The 20,661-nt window shown below is 34.1% G+C and overlaps 3 protein-coding genes across 3 annotated transcripts; 1 reads left to right on the top strand and 2 right to left on the bottom strand.

Moving 5' to 3' along the window:
* Positions 1-3,225: 3,225 nt before the first annotated feature.
* Positions 3,226-6,650, bottom strand: LOC129300462 (peroxisome biogenesis protein 16-like). The gene is made up of 8 exons (XM_054939038.1): positions 6,195-6,650; positions 5,709-5,766; positions 4,989-5,205; positions 4,578-4,882; positions 4,220-4,482; positions 3,980-4,047; positions 3,839-3,900; positions 3,226-3,706 (listed from the first exon to the last, which is right to left on the bottom strand). The coding sequence occupies exons 1-8, from the start codon at positions 6,261-6,263 to the stop codon at positions 3,645-3,647; spliced, it is 1,104 nt and encodes a 367-aa protein (XP_054795013.1). The 5' UTR covers positions 6,264-6,650; the 3' UTR covers positions 3,226-3,644.
* Positions 6,651-6,799: 149 nt separating this feature from the next.
* On the top strand, positions 6,800-9,170 carry LOC129300463 (ubiquitin-related modifier 1 homolog 2-like). The gene is made up of 5 exons (XM_054939039.1): positions 6,800-6,943; positions 7,337-7,418; positions 8,347-8,422; positions 8,509-8,591; positions 8,831-9,170. Exons 2-5 carry the CDS (start codon positions 7,396-7,398, stop codon positions 8,946-8,948), a joined length of 300 nt encoding a protein of 99 aa, XP_054795014.1. The 5' UTR covers positions 6,800-6,943; positions 7,337-7,395; the 3' UTR covers positions 8,949-9,170.
* Positions 9,171-12,130: 2,960 nt separating this feature from the next.
* On the bottom strand, positions 12,131-20,368 carry LOC129300464 (ATPase GET3A-like). The gene is made up of 7 exons (XM_054939040.1): positions 20,071-20,368; positions 19,418-19,542; positions 18,274-18,424; positions 17,595-17,705; positions 13,924-14,062; positions 13,712-13,827; positions 12,131-12,731 (listed from the first exon to the last, which is right to left on the bottom strand). Exons 1-7 carry the CDS (start codon positions 20,329-20,331, stop codon positions 12,567-12,569), a joined length of 1,068 nt encoding a protein of 355 aa, XP_054795015.1. The 5' UTR covers positions 20,332-20,368; the 3' UTR covers positions 12,131-12,566.
* Positions 20,369-20,661: the final 293 nt, after the last annotated feature.

Here is a 20,661-nt window from a genome sequence, read left to right as displayed (position 1 = left end):
ATTATTGGATGGCTTAATGTGATATTAGCTTTGTTAATTTGGGTTGTAAAACTTAAATATCATGATTTAAGTTTAAGATGCTACAACAATATTTTTTAAAGTCTCAATTTTGGCCGATATTTTGTACTTCTTTAAAGTCTTTGGGAGTTTTAGGCGCGTTAAGGCATGAATTTTGATGGAGATTGAGCTTAGATTTAAAAATTGAAAGAAATTTTAGCTTCATATCTTCATTGTTCTTCTCCATTCCTCTTCCTTTCCTTTGGTTCAATGTTTATGTTGATATATTTGTATTTTTCATAATTTTTATGAACATTAGTAGTTAAACTCTTGATTTTAGGATCATTTTAAATCCTTTGTATGGATTAAATACTCATTTTTTCTTTGTATTTGTGATTAATGATGTGGTTATGTTGATTTTACTCTATACTTAATGCTTCTAGTTAATTGACTATCAATTAAATTGTTCGGTTCATTTGATTGATACTTGAGAGAGTTAAATTGTATGACAACTTGAAATTTACAAGTTGAATGGATGATTTTGTTAATGAAATAGAGATACACTCATCAATCTTACATAGTCACATAAAATTTGAAAGGAAAATTGAAGTTTAATTAGTTAATCAAGATATTAAGAGATTAATTAAACTAAATACCTATTTGGAGATTTGAGAGAGCACTTGTGAGTTATTTAGTATTTTTGATTAGCATAATTCATCATTAAGAATAAATTATATTGGGAGTTGATTGAATATTCTTGAAGCATAAAGGAGGATAAATAATCCTAGGCTTAATTACTTTCAAAAAGTTTTGAATCATTCTCTTTTCTTTTATTTTCTAGTGTTAATTTAGTTTGTAAAATTAACTTTATCTAATTATGTTTTGCTCAACTTAATTAAATTTATAATATCTTTTATTGGACCATGTTTTTAAACAAATTTCTATGTGAATGATGTTCTACTTGCTCTGTATTACTTATTATGACCCATATACTTGTAGAGCACAACAATGATTAGATCATGTGAAATGTGATTTACCCAAAGACACCTTACATCTAAATCACTCTAAGAAGCACTTTTTAGAAGTATATTTTCCCACCCATTTGATACCCAAATAACTTTTTTCATTTTAGAAGTTAAGAATGTAAAATGTTATTTACCCAACTACACCCTAAAATTTAGGAATCCCTTGCATCAGATGTTCTTAGTCCAAGTGTTCTTCGTCTGCGGATTACGTTCAGGTTGAGGAATTAACGGTCAACGCAAAGGTATGATATAACAAGGTAAAAGAAAGCACGATATAAGAAACATAAAATTATTGGCTTGGATTTGACTGAGGACCTACACTATCACTACCATTACCATTATCCAGTAACCAATCGATTTCAACATATATATATATATATATATATATTATATGCTAAAAGGTTTTTTTTTTTTGCCAGTAGCTAAAAGGTGAAATACACATTGTGAGATGAATTGGTTCTAACAAGGCCTTGGATTGAATGTTTTATAAAGAGTTAGAAGAGCCTGGAAACTGTAAACGCAACTCGTTCTGATCTAGTTATGTTAGGTTATATTTGTTTTAATATGTCTCAGTATTGGAGGTTATTTTTAAAGGAGAATTACAATCAGATCTTACATAAAAAAAATTAATTATTATAAATTCTATTGATAACTGAATTAAATTGTATTAACAAATTCAGTTATTAATGAATCTTGTAGTAATTAATTTTCTTGTATGAGATTTTAATATAATTCTTTCAATTTTTTTTTTCTTATACGTTTGCATAACATTTGTTACTTTATAGCCAATTCGAAGACATCCTGTTTGATTGGAGCTATGTTATGATTTATTTGAATTACGACGGGGGAGCAAGTTGTAATATTCATTTTTTTTTTATTTGGTCACGCGCTTCGGTTTAAGAATCAAAACAAAGTGTATGTTTTGTAACAAGAAAAATTATATAATTTACTAAATTACATTTATAAATAATCAAATGAAATAATGCCGATTAACTGGACTAGGTTATTAAAAACTCAGTAATTTTGACAAATAATATCCAAATAATGTCAAGGTTTTTTTTTTTAAAAATACTTTTGAAATAAATGTGTCCATACCTAAAATATGGTTTGTTTCCAAACACACAAGGTTATGGAACTTTATATTTGGCCAAAATCTGCCGGAGTTTTTTTTTTCTTTGTTTTTCGTTTTTTTACTGAAAGGCAATATAGCTTTTTCATTATTTAATACAACAATTAAGGGAAACATATTCTCTTTTTCTTGCATAAAAATAGACATCTAAACTATTTATTATAAATTTCTATTGTTATTAAACAAGAAGCAATAGTTGCTCATATCTACTACTTTTCATATCAATATCAAAAGATGGGCCATGCATTACCCTTACCACATAGACATGCACTTTCACGGTGGTGCCTCATAGTCACAGCGCCAGGCCCCAGCATAGACGCATCGTTTATTTAAAAACTATCTAACCACGTACTTTTCGTGCTTTGTTAGGAGGTTGACGGGCAGAAGCTTTTGTAATTCCAGTCATAGTTTGAGATTGTCTTCTTTCTTGAGCCTCTCATGGTCTTCTGTTATATTTGATTTTCATTTTGGTTTTTGCCCAGAAAACATCGAGTGGCATGAACATGATTTCATCATCCTCAATTTAGTGTCTTCGTTTAATTGGAAAAAGATTAGCCAAATAAGAATTAAGATAAAATATATTCCAAATTCATCTAATCATGTGCTTCAGTTACATTGATTATTCTTCCACTTGAACTCTTTCATAAGCAACTTTGTGTGATTGAACATTAAAGCTTGCTTGTAAGTATTTACGTATTTAATTAACTATCGTATCTCAAGAAACATTTTTTATGATACAAGTAGGGTGAATATAATTGAAAGCACAAGTGAAAACGCAGCAAATAACTCAGCCAACTCGATCGCATCAAGTTTAGTCAAACCAATTCCTCCCCCCCCCCCCAAATGTCAGGCTAATCATAGCGATTAGATCTTTCTTGATCTGATTTATGGTTAAGAACAAATGATAAAAATTCACATGAAAAGTTTGTTACATTTGAGGACCAAGAAATAATTTTCCCATTGACTTCCGCCAAATTAAACTGAAGCATAACTCTTTGACCCCAAAAGGGGGGAAAGGAAAAAAAAAGCTAAAGCAAAACTGAACCTATGAACACTACCGATTGGAAGCCAAAGTAAAAATGTGAAAGGTGTAGCCACAAATCACTTTTAAAGCATTAAGATTCCTTCCTATTCTATAGCATTCGTATTTTCTGAGATACAGTATTTTGAGCTAAAGAATCACAACATGACACTCAGAAGTCAGAACTACATGTGTAATTCTACCTCCAACCACAGATGTAGTGGCTAGGAACAATAGCTCTCAAGAGACATCCATTGACCCAAAAAAAAAAATCCCACACCTGATTCACGACTTCCATGTCCGGGTCTGCTGAGCTCAAAAAAAGGGGGGGTGGTGGAGGAGCTGAAACTTTCGGTTTATTGATATTCAATATATGAAATCAATACATCTCCTCCGTATAAGTTTGGAACAAGGAGTCTGGAATAGACATCTGAACCTTCGAAGATAGGAACTTTAACTTTTGGCCACAACTTCATGACCCTGATGTGTAAGTGTGTCGTGTTTGAGCTCCAATCATAAGTTCAACGACTTTTTCTGAGAGCATATAAAGAACCAAAGGATCAGATGCTTGCACTTTGCAGGAGTATTAGGAGTTTGATGATGTTAAGACATCTTGAAACAGAAAGAGGGGAATCAAGGAGAAAAACGAAAAACCATCAAGCATACCTGTAAGAAATCCGATAATGGGTATTGGTTCCAGGATTTTCTCAGTGCTCTCCAGTTTTCGCCTGAGATAAGGAAAGTAAGAAAATTGCAAAATATTTTAAACCGAAGACATGAGAAAAGAAAATGTGAAATCAATTCTACCTGGTATACTTGCTGAAGAATGGATCTCTCATCAGGTAAAGAGCAAACAACAGCTTACGTCTTCTAGCCTGAAGTATAGCTATCCCAGCATCAATGATTTTTTATATCTTAACCGATATTACTGGCATGTAAGACACTTATAATGAACTTAAAGACTCATGCAAAGGAGTGAAGACTGAAGAATGATATGCCCAATGCACCGTACATGTCAACTTCACATATCTATAAAGAAACTCTAACCTCATCCTTCTCAGAGGCTGAAAGATGAAACGCATGGTCCTTCCCTCCAACCACGGATGTAGTGACTAGTGAAAGGATAATCGTCCCTATGCAGTCAATAGCTAATGACATGAACCAAGGGGTCCATGATCGAATACCATACTTCCGAACACATAGAACATAAATAAGAGGTCTAGTGATAAATAAAACTTCTCCGACTAGAAACATAACCCCCCGAAGACCCTTCTTGGACATTACAGTTAGAAGGGTAGGTCTCTCTACAACTGAACATGTAAAAGAAACAGTGGCAAGTATGAGCTCATTCAGTAGCGAATGATAATCAATTAAAGTATTGCTAGAAGTAACTAAGACAGATTACCTGGAGGCTTCATAATTTCATGCTGGTGTTTAACATGATGCAGCGATGCTGGATCTGACAACACCCTAGCATTTTCTCCAAATCTACTTAAAGCAGAGAGTGCTTTTCCTTCAATATTCCATGGGCTTTGAATAAGATTGTTATTCATGTAACCAGACCCTACATGCCCTCTAGGTTGCGGCAAACGGCCTACTTGATGTTGAGAAGTCAAATAATCTGAATTCTTCTCATCATTAGGCGTCTCCCCTCCCTGTAGCAGCATCTTATATCCACTCTTCCGAAACAAAGTTAACCGGACCAGCACTCTGAGTTGGATTGATGCAAGGTAAGAACATGGATCAATGGTTAACTAGCTATGCCAGGCTATGGATAATGTGAAAGCACATGTACTATAATACACTATGTGCTTACTTGGTTGCTTCTGTAAAAGCAAGGAAATTCCATTTCTTATCGTCACCATAGTATTGTTGTGCCACAACTTCAACTAGTGTTTCCAAATCCTTTATTGCAGATAAGCATAAAGGATAAGGAAATGAATTAGGCTCAACTGAGCCTGTAATAGTTTGGGTACGTTCTGTATCAATTATGTGTTCGTTTATAGCTGTGATGATTCCCAAAATGGTTGTTACTGCATATAGTTAAAGATTCGACAGTAAGTTACTACAGCATATGCAACAAGAAGAAGAAGATGCCTTATCCCATTAGGTGGGGTAATTTATATGGATTACATGATGTCATTGTCCTCTATCATCGATTAAGTTTTTAGGAATATTATTAACTAAAAGGTCTCGTTACAACTAAACATGATAGAAACAAAGCAGGCAAAATAACAACAACAACAACAACAATAAAGAAAATAAAGAGCAAATCAGAAACCTTTCAAATTCAAAGAAAACGAATGTAGCTACATAAAATTAATGTGACTCCAAGAATTTTCAGAATCCACAAGACATGATATATATATATATATATATATATGCTATAGGAGATAGAAGCTTCTACTTTTTGCCTAAACTTATTTGTTTCAAATATGCCGTCTGCAGAGCATTTACGTCCTTGAAGTGAGAGAGAAAGAATCACATATAATCAGACACTCAAAAGTAGCCAAATGTTACCAAAATTTCACAAAACCTGCTTCTGGTCCAATCTCTGAATCCGAGAACCGTTCCGGAAGAAGCCACGTCATCCCCTGACCACAATAAAGAAACGATACTCTTTCAACACAATATCCTTGTTTGAATTGTACCCCGTAGCTAAGCCCAAATACTGCTCAAATATATCGAATGGATAACAGCATGTACGTTTTGTACATTTAGAAAGTGAATAGACTTGAAACTTCCAAAAACAAGAGCATCAAAACATAGAGCAGTTTAAAGTAAATTATCAACCATAGAATCCCTTCCTCTCCCTTTCCCAACCCAAAGAATAAATAATGAAGAAGAGCCATAAACCTGTAGTCTAACAACCGCAAGTTATAGCATCAAACCTCATATCATATCAATCTCACCCATTTTGAGCCAATTTCATTGCATGATTACCTCAGAAAGTTACATTAATGGATGAATTTGTAAGGGCGGCATGATGAAAAGACAAATTTGTAACCAAATGATAGCTTACATTGGCCAAAGACTCCAAAGAGTGCACAAACTCTTTGTTTTGCCTGACCCATCTTTTGTAAGCCTCCATAGCTTCAGTGATTCGCCTTCGTCAAGCACCTACTCCTACAAAAACCCTAACTTCATATCCAATGTTTGAGCTGTGCCTATTGCAGACGACCCCAGATGGGAGGAACGCAAATTTGGAGACAAATTGCGTAATTTACAATATGACAGTGGAAACTGGAAAGTGGAAAGCAAGATCAGTGGAGTGATGAGGTGTGGCCATTGTCGTTTCGTAAATGACGGATCTGATCCCGATCGTCGGTTACTTTACCTCAAGCTAGACCAGTTTAACTGTTTAAGCAGCGGATTGACGGGAGTGCCGGGGTGGGACCTCTGGATGTAATTTTAGTTTTACAGCGTGTTTACCGTTTACGATTACATTAGACAATGAAATATGTCTGGTCTGGTTAATGCAGACCCAAGTTTACACAAGGGATGCTCAGGAACCCGAATGATCGCAATAACTGGAGCGGGGAAACGGTAGGAAAACCCGGCCCGTAATCGTCCAGAAAACCCGGATTGGCCCGGTCCTTCAGTTATTATTTTATTTTAGAATAAAGTGCTACCATCGCCTCTGCGTTGCGATTTAACCCCTCCTCGCCCTTTGCATAGCCTCTCTGGCTCTCGAACTGTGAAGCTTGACTCCTCGTGCCCGGTGCAAGCTCCAAACCGACGTCTTGAAGATCGCCGTCGTTCATCGCCGGTGTAAGCATCCGTCGTTTCCTTTCGGCTATTTGATGGAGTGGTTTTGTTTAATATTAAACCCAGCTTTCAGTTTCTTAACTAGTGAAATGTATCGGCTATCAACTCTGGTTCGGATTGGCTTTATTTATTGTAAATTAGGGAAAGAGAGGGATTCTTAACTAGTGACGATATTTATTTATTGTTTATCACGGTGACATATTTTTAAAGGTCAAGAATTTGGTACTTTCTTAGATTACTTATTTTTTAAAGAAAGGGATAGCATATCCCTGTGGTTATTTTTTAAAAAAGAAATAAAGAAAGAAAGATGCATATTATTCGGGTTTCTTTTAAGGGAAAATGAACGCCGATGTAGCGCATAGGAATAAAATTTGAAGCTGTTTTGTTTTTTCCCAGTCTCTCTTCTAGTTAGATTGTCTCTCTCCAGTGTTTTGGGCTTCTGAGAAAGCAATATAATGCAGCTGACATTAGAATTCGGGTATGTTTACGTTATCCTTCTAAATTCTCAATCAATTTCTTTGATCGTCATGGTTTCTCGCTGTAGTTGTTTGTTCGTTTGTAAAAACTGTGAATACTGTTTGGTTGATTTCCTCTTACCGTAGAATCTAAAGTCCTCATGAACCAGTTTGTTCCCCTTATGTTGTCTTCTTCTCTTGCTGCGTTTGAATTGTTATGAACTGTTAAGGCTATTTGGTAAGAAATTATGGGTAATTTGTTGTAGTTAAACATTTTTAGAAGTTCATCCTGAAGTTTTGTGAACAATTACGAACTCACAAGAAACCCTCAAACTGTACAAAACCCTCTTTATAATCCAACCATGAATACAACCAATTATACAGGATGAAGTCTACCGTGTTTGAATTTTCTTTTGGAATCTGAAGAATTCTCTTCTCCTATTTCATACAAACGCTGTGTTGAACAGCATTCTCTTTTGGAAGTTAGTTTCTTGGTTGGTGTATGGTTGGGAGCTTTATTGTAATTGGCATATCCCTTCAAGGTTCGGAGCTTTTTCTTGGGAAGCCAGAAGAATAAATTGCCACCAGTATCGAGTCACATAAACAATTTTGTAGGATGTTTGAGTTCATGAAACACAGAACAAGCTGAATACTGAAAGGAACTCCGGAAATATGCTATTCTAGTTTATCTTGATGTCCAATATTAGCATTTGGAAATTTGTAATGGAAAGCTCTGAACTCTGAAGTGAGGTTCTATCAGGCATCTCTATTGGTCCCTAATTGATGCTCAAGATATTGGCAGTTGTGTTGTTTTCAATTTTCTTGCCGCAAGTTGTTCTGAATTTTCTAATGTTACACTTGTGGCTTCTGGTTAGAACTGAGAACCCTATAATCTTGTATGGCTTTATAAGTGCTTGTTATAACGGCTGGAATGTTGATGGTTCAACGCAGTGGGGGATTGGAGCTTCTTTGTGAGTCCAAGAAAATTCATAATGTCAATCTTGAGCCACAAAATGGATCGGATAAGGTAGTCTATGACTTAAAAATTTATTGAATTTGATCATTCTTTTGTTATGCCTAACAATCTCGCAATATTTTCATCTTGCTTCTCAGTTAATTATGAAAGATTTGCTTTCTTGGGTGCGGACAAACTTGATCAGGGAGAGGCCTGAAATGTTCATGAAGGGGGACACTGTGTAAGTTGTGTTGTTGATCTTTTCAACTTAAGCTTGAATATGAGAGGCAAATACTACTTCTGGATTTTGTAATGGCTATTATAAGTCAGGTTTTTCAACAACTAAAAGTTACTCTGTGGGATGATGGATAACTAGGTAAGGGACATGGGATTGAGGCTTAAGCTGAAAGTAGAATGCAGGAAGAGTCATCTCATCATAATGTGCACTAGTTGTTTGGTTTCTCATGGTTTGTGTTGCAGGAGACCTGGGGTTCTAGTCCTTGTGAATGATTGTGATTGGGAGCTGAGTGGCCAACTGAACACATCATTAGAAGAGAAGGATGTGGTGGTTTTTATTTCAACGTTGCATGGTGGTTAGTTTGTAGTTGGAACAAATATGACTTGTAGATTGATTATGAGTGCTCTATTACATTGAAGAATCAATGTTGACAATGTGCGCTATGGCTGGTATTAAAATTATGTATCATTCATGGCTGTTGTACAAGGCTCGGCTTGGCTTGACAAGTCAGAGGGGATTGGCTTTAGTTTGTTGATCAGATGGATTATGAAAAGCTGATAAATTGTTGTATTTGTTCCAAAACATATTTCCAATTACACTCTTATTAGTCCAAGGGAACTTCAACATGCTCGCCCAGATAGAAGGCGTCATGGAGACTAAAGAAAGGAAATTAAAGGACGATAGACGAAGTATGGCTCTTGAGTCTTGATAAAATTTCCAAGTAACTAACAACAAAGGGCGACTGCCTTATTGGGTAATTATGTGGTGATTACTATGGTTTGATAACCTCAAGTAAGCCCTGTGCACTTGTATGTCTCAAAAAGACATAAATCAAAAATGTGGAAACCGGCACCACTCCATTGCGAAACAGGTCCGTTCCGATCAACGGTTGTGCGAACATAGATACTCGGAAAAGCAATGCATCTCTTGGATTCCGTCACCACGGGATATGCAGATTGCGTCATACTTTGGAGGGACGTTAGTGTCATTTTACTATTTTTTTTATATTTCCTTTTTCTTTGGTGATAACCTTTATCGTTTTTCATCTATAATTCAATACTAAGCATGCATTGGATGAGGAAATTTTCATTATCAAAAAAAGCTTTGTTCTCATTTCCTTCCTCATTCTTGTGTTAGCGTCGCTGATTTAAAAAAAAAAAAAAGGCGTCTTAAACTAAAAATAATTTCTTCTAGTGGCATTACCGATTCATCTAGATTAAAAAAAAGTTATTTTCTTTCCAAAAAATACTGCCATGCATGTTTTGTTTTGGGGCTGTATGTCAGCAAATGGCAATCACGTCTGACAACGTTAGGAGCCCCAAGCGTGTCGTTGGATTGGGCTTACGAAGCTTGATTTGATGGATGCCATAAAAAAATAAAAACAATATCAAAATTAAAACATCTTGTTGAGATTGGTTTTGAACCCACGCCGTTTCGGACCAGATCCTTAATCTGGCACCTTAGACCAATTCGGCCATCTCAACAATGGTGAGACAGCAGTTTTACGTATATATTATTAGGAATAAGCACCCAACAAATATCCCCAACACATATCTACTACTACTAATAATAACAATAGACATATAAATTTTTTACATACTATTTATTCTATAATAAATTATTATTATTATTAATATTATTAACATATTAAAATTCATTTGTCATGATTTAATTGGATATAAATATATTAAGTATATACTAAGTCTTACCCTTCTAAATAAATAAACTTGTTAACCAATTAATCTAATAATTGAATTGATCTTGTATCAATTTTGATTCACCATCAATATGACCTGTTTTGAATTGACATACTGTATGTTGCTAAGTAGCTCATCTTTTTAAAAAGGAATGAGCCTTCACATTCTAATTTTGTAATATAAAATATGAAGTCTGTAGTTCAGTCCTAGTTGACACATGTAGTTCAGTCCCGATCGAAGGTAGCAACCTTGGTCCTAGTTGGCAATAGCAATTTGATCCTAATCAAAGTCAACGGTTTGGTCTTGATATGAGTCAGCAGTTTGGTTTTAAACAACATACAAGAGGGGTCTCGATCGCTAAATACTGTCGGTGCTGTTAGTGGAGATCCAATCACATTCAACTTTAGTAGTTTGTTCTTGATCAACTATGATAGTTCAATCATGGATGGTAAGCGGCAGATCGACACTGGGTGGTCACGAAGGGTATTTGAAAGTGAGTTGAAATTTAAAATTTTTAGTTTATAGAAAAAATTTGAAATTATAAAGAAATTATATTTAAGTATAGATTTGGATTTGGACCAAACCTAAATCTATAAATTCTCATAGATCCAAATAATGAATTTGGTTCAAATTCAAATTCATTCAAACATAATATTACTTTATTATTGAAAAGTTCTAACCTCACTTAGAAATAGGTCAATAGTTTTATAGTTATAAGTCAATTTTTAAATGAGGTTAGAACTTTTCAATTGAGAAATTATAAACACTCATATTCATACTAATTTTAAGCATTCTCAATAATCAGATTTTTAGTTACCAAAAATTTAATACAAATATAAAATAAGAAAAATTAATTATTTGGTCTAATTTGACCAAATTATAACTTAATATCTAAACTTTAACTCATTATAATTTGATTCTTATAGTTTTAATTTAGTTGCAACTTAATACTTAAACTTTAATTCTTACAACTCAACTTCTATATTTTTAACTATTTAAATATTGATCCCTATATTTTAAAATATAAAATTATAACGATTAAAATCATTTTAAAATGTAGAACTAATATTTTAAATCACTAAACCCTTTTTATCTTTATAAAGATTATAAAGGTTAAAACTATAAATAGTTTTCACCTTTTACAATTTTATTTTTTAAAATATAAGGATCAATATTTAAATGATTAAACATATAAAAATTGAGTTACAAGAGTCAAAGTTTACAAAATTAAATTAAAATTGAGTTAAAACTATAAAGATCGAATCACAATGAATTAAAATTTAAAAGATTGAATTAATTAAAAATCTAAAGATTAAATGATTAATATTTTATAAAATAATTCAATTCTCAGCCAAGGTTTTTAAATATTAGAGGTTAAGAAATTTCACAACCATCTTAGGTGCTGACAGGTTTTTGGGCGGCCAGCGGGTGGCTCTTAACTCTCAAGCTATTTTTGGTAAAGGGAATTTTTTTTAGTTCAGTTAAGGATTACAATTTTTTTATTAAAATTTCAATAATTTGATGAATCTAATTATAATAAATGCTTTTACAAGGTCTTTAACTATCATTCTCCCAAGTGAAAAATCAATGGCTCATGGAAATTCCCAATAAAAGCATAACACAACATAGATTATCAAAAAATAAAAAAAATCATAATACAACATATAGAAAACCTCTTTTGAAAAGTAATCATGTAATGATGAACAGTGAAAATCCATCGCACAAGGGTTTATCCTTCCAAGAATTCAAACATTCCCAAGTCACCGAATATATGAAAATCAGAAACTCATGTAGATTCAACTTATAGAAGATAAATAGAACTGTCATCAGACATTGCACTCGATAAATCAGAAACTCTCACGTAGATTCAACTTACAGGAGATAAATAGAACAGAGTCGTGGATTTACCAAGCAAGCATACATTATGCTTATTCATAATAGACTTGGGAGTATCTAAGAATAAATCCTCAATTAGCATATTAAGATGTGTTCTACCATCTTGGAAAAAGCAAGTTATCCCATTCATTGTAATCTGGAAATTACAAGGTCACGAAACTACGAATACTCCCCAAAACAAAAAAACAAATTAGGCTAACCTCAACATTTTCCATTTGGACTTGCTCCTTTTCTTTTTTCTTTTGTGGAGAGGGAACCCGATTTAAAATAGAGGCAAAAAAGAGGATTAACCTTACATTGGCAGCCCAATCCAGAATATATGCTTTATCTGATAATAAATTGGAAAAAATGGGAACCAAAAATGGCAATATCGACCAAAGCACAATCAGCTAGCTTTGAGTCTCTCCAGTTCTGCTTCAGCCTCATTTAACTGCTGCCTCAATGTTGATATTCTGCGCTCTAGCCGTTCTACTGGGTCTCCACTTGATGCAGGTTGATATGGTGTCAAGAAATGGGATGAAAATGCTTTCAGAGCTTCAACCCCAGTAACCTATCATATTTGCGATGGCTAAAAAATAAGCAAATAATAATAACTGATAATTTTTTTCTTTTTAAAATCACTTTGGTGCAAGAATGCAGATTTTTATTTTTGGTGTTGAGGCCAATAAATTGGCAACCATGTTAGAAAGAAAACCAGGAACAACTAGATCCAATGGTTCAACGTAAGAATAGGGGAAGATCCCAGCTGGAATTGCCGGAACCATTGATTTTCAATCCCTTCTGGATGAATCACAATTCAAACAAAGATCTGAAGCCGCTAACACCAACGGCAAAGCAGTCATGCCTATAGTGCAAACCAAGCCAAAAAGCCAAAATTTCAGAACCATCAACAAACTCTTCCAATTTAGGAAACCAAAAGATACAATCCAGGGGTGACAGGTGTTGATAGTTCAAGCGATATTAGGTTCAATTGGTGACTGGCAATATACTGGTATAGCAGAGATATCCAAATTCATGAGGATCGTTAGGAAAAAGCAATCAACCACAACATATATCCATCTGCAAAATAATTCTGGAGGAAGATGGAAGGCTTGGTGCAAGAAAATGCAAAATCATGCATATACAGATGCCTTTTGCATCATTTGAAGATCCCATATAATATAATAATGTACAGTGTTATAGTAGAAAGGCATGATGTGACTTCAGTATTGTTAAAATTACAGAACTCTCAGCTTTTCAGATCCTACACAAAAATCTGCACATGTTCCAATCAAAAACTCGTAAAAATTCAAGGGAGGTGCATGCAGCATTTCATGAGTCCGTGCAGGGTTTTTTAACGTTTTACTGGAAGGTCATATATGTTTTCAAAATATTGAGAAGTTGTGCATGAAAATCAGGAAAATGCAGAGGCAGCTGGTTAAAGTTTGTGATACAATATACTATGGAGTATTTTGCTCTATTTTTAAGCGATTATTCATCAATACGTTATGATATGATTTATAGTTTGTGGTTTCAAATGCAATAGCTTACCTCTTCTGGGAGCAATGGCAGCTTGGTAATGTTGAAGTCATCATACAGCATGTAAAACTGGTCTAGGTACTTCTGTTGCATTTTCATTCTTGCTTTAAGTAACTTGGATTCGACATCTGTAAGTATTAGTAGATCAATAAATAACATTGATAAGACAAGGAAAAACAATGTGTGTTGTGTGTGTAATATAAAGGACATGATAGACATGCTACCTTCATCATCATAGAGAACTTGATTGATGATGATATTATGCGTGTCAATCTCAAATTTTGTCAGTTCCTGAACCAATCTCTCTGTTTCATATAGAGAGAGGAACTCCGGAATGCAGACACAGACAAAAGTAGTCATGTCCTGAAAACGAAGGTACCCAAGCACATTTAAGTGACTAAAAGGAAATTGGCATAATTTAACCACCCGAGCATCAGCTAAGGTAACCAAATCATAGCAAGGATTAATGACTGAGTAAACGGTCTTCTAGGATAATTCAATGTAGAAATTATAACATTCAAATTGTTTCTACTGGTTAAAACAAATCCTTCTCAATTTTCAGTTAATTCTGATTGCCATCATACCAACAAATTTAACAGAGTTTCCAGCTTGTGAACACCCCATTTTGTCCAGGCCCCCACAAAAATAAAGGAATAAAATAAAAAATTGAAGAGCTTTTTTTTAATAAAATGATAAAAAACGAAATTAATAAATAAGAATTAAATGAAAAATTCTCAAATTTGTGCCTTAATATGAGTCTTCAATTAGGGAAAGTCAAATGGACCAAAATTGTGCCTTGATTTAAAATAAAATCAAATAAAATTAATCACAAATTGTGATTTGATGGGATTCAACCATTACAGTGGGAAGTCCTAATTTTCTTCTATAAAAGGGTGGTGATCAAGGCAAAAGGGGAGGAGGAAAAAAGAGCAGGCAACAAATAAAGGAGCTTGAGAGAGTTTGTTGAAAAGGTAGAGAATATTTGTTCTCTTGCATCATCTCCACTCATTATAACATGATATTAGGATTGGGTAGGGATGTTCGAGATAAGATAATACCAATTGCTCATTATTCTAATACCCTAAGAAAAGCCAATCCTCTCATTTGAGATTACATGTATAATCTTTAAAAATGTTAAAGACTGAAGGGTGTATGATTATATATTGATTTAGATCATCCTTTTGATTTCCACTTCTCCCTTCTCGAAAATTCTTGTGTGCTGCGCGCACGCGCGCTTTTATGGACGTGATGTGTCTGACGGGTTCATTTCCCCTATCGCTTGTTTTTTTTTTTAAATTTGTTTTGTTCCTCCCCGTCTCAATCTGAATGTGATTTCACAAGGATATCTTTTTTTTTTTTTTTTGGTTTTATGCTCCTGTACGTGCATGCTTCTTTCCCTAGATGTGTGTACATGTGTATGTTGTCCATTCCTCTCTCCTTTCAAATTTAAGTCAACATGGCTTTCTTTGTGTAGGTAGTGTGTGTATGTGTGTGATTTTGTTCTAACAAGCATACATGAGCACATACACACAAGCATATGTGTTGGTTGGTTATTTCTTTTGTTATAAGATAGAGATGATTATTCTAATCATCTAAGTTGCAACAAGTGGTAAAGCCCCAAAGGTTTGATCTCTTATTTGGTTTTTTTTACAAGCCATTTATATTATTATACCATTCTCTAGCACACACTACACCATATGATTTGAGACTTTTGTGTTTGTATTGTATTTTTTAATTTATATATACCGTGTGAGATTTTTAGAGTTTTCGCAAGTAACTAGTTTATTAGTATGTCATGTGTGGCAATGGGCCATCACAGGCACACTAATCATGATTCTCAATTGATTTGTTTTCTTCTCTTTCTTTAAAACAAAAAAAGAGCCTTTCTTTTTCCATAAGTATAGATAGGTCGAAACATAATTTCTATGCCGTGTGAGATCTTAAAATCTCCGTAGGCATAAAATAAATTAATTTCCATTTGAGATTTTTGTGAATCTTCGTAGGAATTTCAATCTATTTTATTTATAAAAAAAAATCCTTTATCAAATAAGGGAATAATTTTTTTTTCTTTAATTAAAAGATACCAATCTAATTAAAATTTTTTTAAGATGAAAAATTATTTTTCTAAAGAAATATTAACAAACTGACACGTATTTTTACCCTTGAACTTCGTGGGCTTTGATCCCTCTAAAGGATACGTAGGCCCTAGGGTTTTATCCTAGGTCAAATCCAACTTATAAATAAATATTTTTTAATTATAATTTTCTTCTTTTTTCCTTTTTCATTAATTAAGGGTAATTTAAGCTCATATTAATTTTGTTTAGTCAACTTAGGGTAACCGTTCTTACGGACGGGTGATATGAGGTGCCTAACACCTTCCCCATGCACAACTGACTGCTGAACCCTATTCTGATTATTATAGAACATTTTTATTTTTTAAAAGGTTTTCAAAATTATCCTTTTAAAATTTTGATGGCAACTCCTACATTTATTGATCTTCTTTTCTTGGGAGATCATGATACGGGCGCGACACAGCTCATCTTCATTTTATCAATCCACAAAACTATTTGAATCAAGGAGACACAAATCATGAATATTAAAAGAAACTAGTCCATAAATATCCGTCGCAGATATTCTGTTCAGATTCAAAACTTCAGGCTCACAACTGATGATAGGCTACTAAAAATCAATTTAACTTCTAGTTCAAAAAGTCGGCTATAACTTCCATCTAACAATTTAAATGGAGTAAAAACTGTAACAAAACACATACATGACGAAAGTTTCAATCTTAAGGGAAAATCATCAAATAGTTAACATCTGAAGCATAGGATATGGTTTAGAGCATAAAAAGATAAGGCATGTAGAAAGAGATGACAAATTGAGAATATCAATACAATTTAGGAATCTCCACAAAAAAATTCCAACTTAGAAACATCTAGCAGACAAGTGATTAACCCTATGGGATGATTATATATTTACTTTACTCGAGCCTGCACACCCATATACTCCTTCCATTCCTTTTTATAAATTAAGAAAGTTTGTTAATGTTTGTTAAATGTCTTAATTTTTTTTCAAAAATAATGTTGACATTTCAAAACTGTTCTTCTATCAATATTGGGGAGAGAAAAATATTTGCACAGTGAAATGATGAAGGACTACTGCTGTCCTTCTCGCCATCCTCTGCAACTGACGCTGCTATAGCAACTGTACGAATCTGATTTCTATCCACCTCTGTGACACTCACTCTTTGTTCTGTTCTTTTAGGTTCTATTTGTTCCTCAGTAATTCAAAACTCACGACTAATGGATAATACTTCATTTCTCTATAATTTGCTTTAGAGATAATTGAATAGCCAGTGTCACATTACATCTGAAATTCAAATTGGGATTCTTGTTATGGCTTCAATTTCCTTTTTTTTCCCTCATGCTTTCTGTTGGCCTGCCGACTTTTGATCATTGTCATTTCTGATGTAGTTAAAAACTTGCCCACTAATCATATCATAATCTAATCTTCTAGCATAATAGCCATTCGTTTCTTCAATTCTTTCCATGCCTTTTCTCATGATATTATCAAAACCCAATCTTCTTTGGATTTGAATATTAACTTATGGAATTAATTATTATAGAATTTTATTATTTTTACTTAAAATTTTATATGATAATTATTTTTATATAATAATATAGTAATTTAATTTCAACTAATTCCACCATGGTTTGACCCTAATTCAACCAATGAACCTTGAACCAGTGCCTCAAAAATCCAATGCTTGATCTGGGTTTAATTATCCAGATTTTATAATATCTAAGAACACAAGTTATAATTCAGAGGAAGATGACAATCAATTGACAGCTTCAAAACTAAACGGAAAAGAAATTAAGAAAGCTTCTTGGCTTACTGGATCCTTGAATTGCATGTTAACTCTTTCAATTACATCTTTCATGCCTTCAAGCCTCCCAAGTAATGCATCCTCACCAAAATCATCACCCATGCCAAACATACTTGACATCTGCAATGAGGGTAGAAAACTTTTTCCTATTACATTACACCACAGATAATGAAGCAAACACACATCACCTGATCAATTAAGTTTGAGAGCAAGGAAATAGATTAAACAAAACTGCAAGAAAATTGCACAGGGAAGATATGGTTCTGATTTCCCAAAAATGTATTTAGAAAGATGTGTGATGAATAGTAACACACAATGTAGTTTAGAAGCCATCAAAGTATGCTACTTTAATGCAAACATCATGAAGACACCCATATTTCGGCACACCACAAAGATGTTCTGCGATTCAACTCTAAAATGATTAAACATCACAGATTCATGCAAGCATTCCATCTTGAAAAGCATAATGCACGGATATGTAATATTTTAAGAGTAGGATCAACACACTGCAGAGAACAGCATACATCCTGTCCTGTGACAAAGAAAAACATGCTCAATTGCATTGATCTCATATCCTCTATGAGGAAGATATGTAAAATAAGGATTATGGATTTTTTAAACATTGCAATATAATAATTATTCAAAACAGTGAGCCTCTTTCACTTACAAACTAAGAAAGAAAGTATACCTGATTAAACAAACCACCGAATTTATTTTTCAAAGACATCACTTTTGCAAGACCCTTCTCTAAAATTGATGGAAATTGCAGAAGTCTGAGTGTATGACCAGTTGGAGCAGTATCAAATACTATAATAGAATAATCCATTGTTTGCACCAATCTGTAGAAATTGTCAAATTAAACCAAAAATCAGTTCACATATTTTAGATGAATTAAGTATCAAGAATAAATTCTGCAGATCAAAGACTTGGAATGGAAAAACAACTTCCACATGCCCTCACATCACTATAGAAATGAATAAATTGCAAAACATGCATCCAAATTCAGATTTCGAAATCATCATAAACAGATTTGGTTAGTGTATATGAGCCTAGTCCAGCACTTGTCTAAACCGAAAAACTGATCTTCTCTATTGGTCCAACAGGTCTGAAGACATGTTAAACAGATAGGCAACGTGTCCAAGTAGCATTGAAGTCTCACATGGGTGAAAATATATTCTGGTGCATTATAGGTCACATACCAAACATGGTAATCTTATTTCCAATAGTATTAATTTCCCAGATATACTTTTCTTCAAAAACATTTTAAGATTTCCAAAATTCCTGCATAATGTTTACATCAAACACATTGAATTTTCTTCTCTTCCTTCAGCTGGACATTTGAAGGACTCCTGTTCTCATAAACCCTGAAAGTTGAAATCAGTCTAGTCTGTAATGTTTTAACTGCTAATTTGTTCAAGGTTAAGAGATGAATCTCAAATGAACATCTGGGAGAGTGCCAGAGACCACATTGACAACCCCACAGAACCCACCACCTCTGGACGGCGCAACCTAGTGATCACCATAGAGTAAAGCCACAAAGGTCATAGGCTCTTCAACAGCAGTGACATAATGGAGTCCCACATTGGATAAAGATAAGTTGAAAACAAACATTTGGGTGCGAGAAATTCCTTACATGATTTACTTTCCATTATCACCTTTCTTCTTTTCACCCAAAATTTTACCCAATTTAATATTTTTTATCCAAGAAAGTGAAGTCCAACTAAAGTTATAAACGTAACAGTCCTCAAACTACTTCAAAACATAGGTAAAAAAATATTCAGCAAAATTTCAAGTCACTGTTGAATCACAAGGACATTTTTTTCCCCCCTTACTTCAGCATCTCAGCAAAGCTCATTGCCTCATCAATCCCAGGTATAGCACCAGCTAGTTCTGAAAACATACTATCCATTCCATCGGTACCACTGATATCTTCACGTTCAACAGTAGGATCCACCTCCTGTTAAGCATTATAATATAAATTGAGGACAAATACAGCGCAAACTATGTACATTAAAACAAAAACTGGACCTAGACTACAAACTACTATGAAGATAATTGAAATGTGAAGGACACAGGAAATAGCTCTGCAGAAATAGATGCAACAACCAATGCTAGAAAGTTTTAAAACCTATTTTTTTTTATGTAAACAATTGAAATGAAGTCAACACATATAGATGGTTCCAGATAAATCTTGCACTCATGTAAGCCAATACCAATTCCTCAAAAAGCGTCCTGGCAATATAAAAACTGAAAATGTGTGTGCGCGCGCGCGCGCGCGCGACTCAGCAAACTGAGATTCTAATACTCATAGAGCATCAACGTTTTCCGTCGCTGTTGACCATAGAGCATGACAATTGAGAACATGATGATGCTCAGATTCTTCATAGAAACATAATTACAAATCTGAAACACAAGCCTCTTCCAAGAGGGAAAACGATAAGGACAACAAAAAAGACAAATGAAAATCCAGGAAATGAAATTTTACCATGGCATAAAGATTTGTAAAGCCATTAACCAAAGTGGGGGTCTTAGTGAAGCGTTGCTGAAAAGCATCACTGAGATTGTGAGCGGGGTCGGTGGAGATGATTAGAACAGAGCTTCGAACCCTGGAGAGAAGGATCGAAAGAATGGAACTGCATGTGGTCTTCCCAACACCGCCTTTGCCCCCAACGAAGACCCACTTCAGAGACTCTTGATCCAATAAGTTCTGCACCGTTCCCTCAGGCAAGTCTTGTTGATCCGCCATGGCCACAGTCTCTTTCTCTCCCCCCTATCTTTCTCTCTCCTCTGCTTGGATTGTCAATCGACCCGGTGACTCGCGAGTCCAGAATGACGGAGAGAATCAGAAGACCGTTTTCCCTACGATAGCTGGAAATGAATAAACGAGAAAAAAAAAAAAAAAAGATATCGTGAAATGTTTGTTAGGTTGAAACTTGAGGCAATTTTGTCAATATTTTATAATTTTAACTATCCGAAGGCCGGGAACCATACCATCCATAATCCATAATTTATATAATTTATTTTATTTTATTTATAAATTATTTTTAATATTTTTATTAGAATAAAAATTTAATTT

The sequence above is a fragment of the Prosopis cineraria genome, unplaced genomic scaffold, assembly GCF_029017545.1.
Source record: "Prosopis cineraria cultivar Desert tree isolate PC_DT_omini unplaced genomic scaffold, ASM2901754v1 PC1602, whole genome shotgun sequence".
NCBI lineage: Eukaryota > Viridiplantae > Streptophyta > Magnoliopsida > Fabales > Fabaceae > Prosopis > Prosopis cineraria.
This window is presented reverse-complemented; position numbering and strand designations above follow the sequence as displayed.

Excerpts from the sequence above, each read along its gene's own strand:
- LOC129300463 (XM_054939039.1), top strand. The coding sequence starts at position 7,396 with ATGCAGCTGACATTAGAATTCGG. Across the intron at positions 7,419-8,346 it reads CAGCTGACATTAGAATTCGG|TGGGGGATTGGAGCTTCTTT; the intron begins GTATGTTTACGT and ends GGTTCAACGCAG. Across the intron at positions 8,592-8,830 it reads TTCATGAAGGGGGACACTGT|GAGACCTGGGGTTCTAGTCC; the intron begins GTAAGTTGTGTT and ends TTTGTGTTGCAG.
- LOC129300462 (XM_054939038.1), bottom strand. The coding sequence starts at position 6,263 with ATGGAGGCTTACAAAAGATGGGTCAGGCAAAACAAAGAGTTTGTGCAC. Across the intron at positions 4,883-4,988 it reads GCTTTTACAGAAGCAACCAA|AGTGCTGGTCCGGTTAACTT; the intron begins GTAAGCACATAG and ends AATCCAACTCAG. Across the intron at positions 3,901-3,979 it reads TTCTTCAGCAAGTATACCAG|GCGAAAACTGGAGAGCACTG; the intron begins GTAGAATTGATT and ends TCCTTATCTCAG.
- LOC129300464 (XM_054939040.1), bottom strand. The coding sequence starts at position 20,331 with ATGGCGGATCAACAAGACTTGCCTGAGGGAACGGTGCAGAACTTATTG. Across the intron at positions 18,425-19,417 it reads AGCTTTGCTGAGATGCTGAA|ATTGGTGCAAACAATGGATT; the intron begins GTAAGGGGGGAA and ends CAATTTCTACAG. Across the intron at positions 12,732-13,711 it reads TGCCATTGCTCCCAGAAGAG|GTTACTGGGGTTGAAGCTCT; the intron begins GTAAGCTATTGC and ends CAAATATGATAG.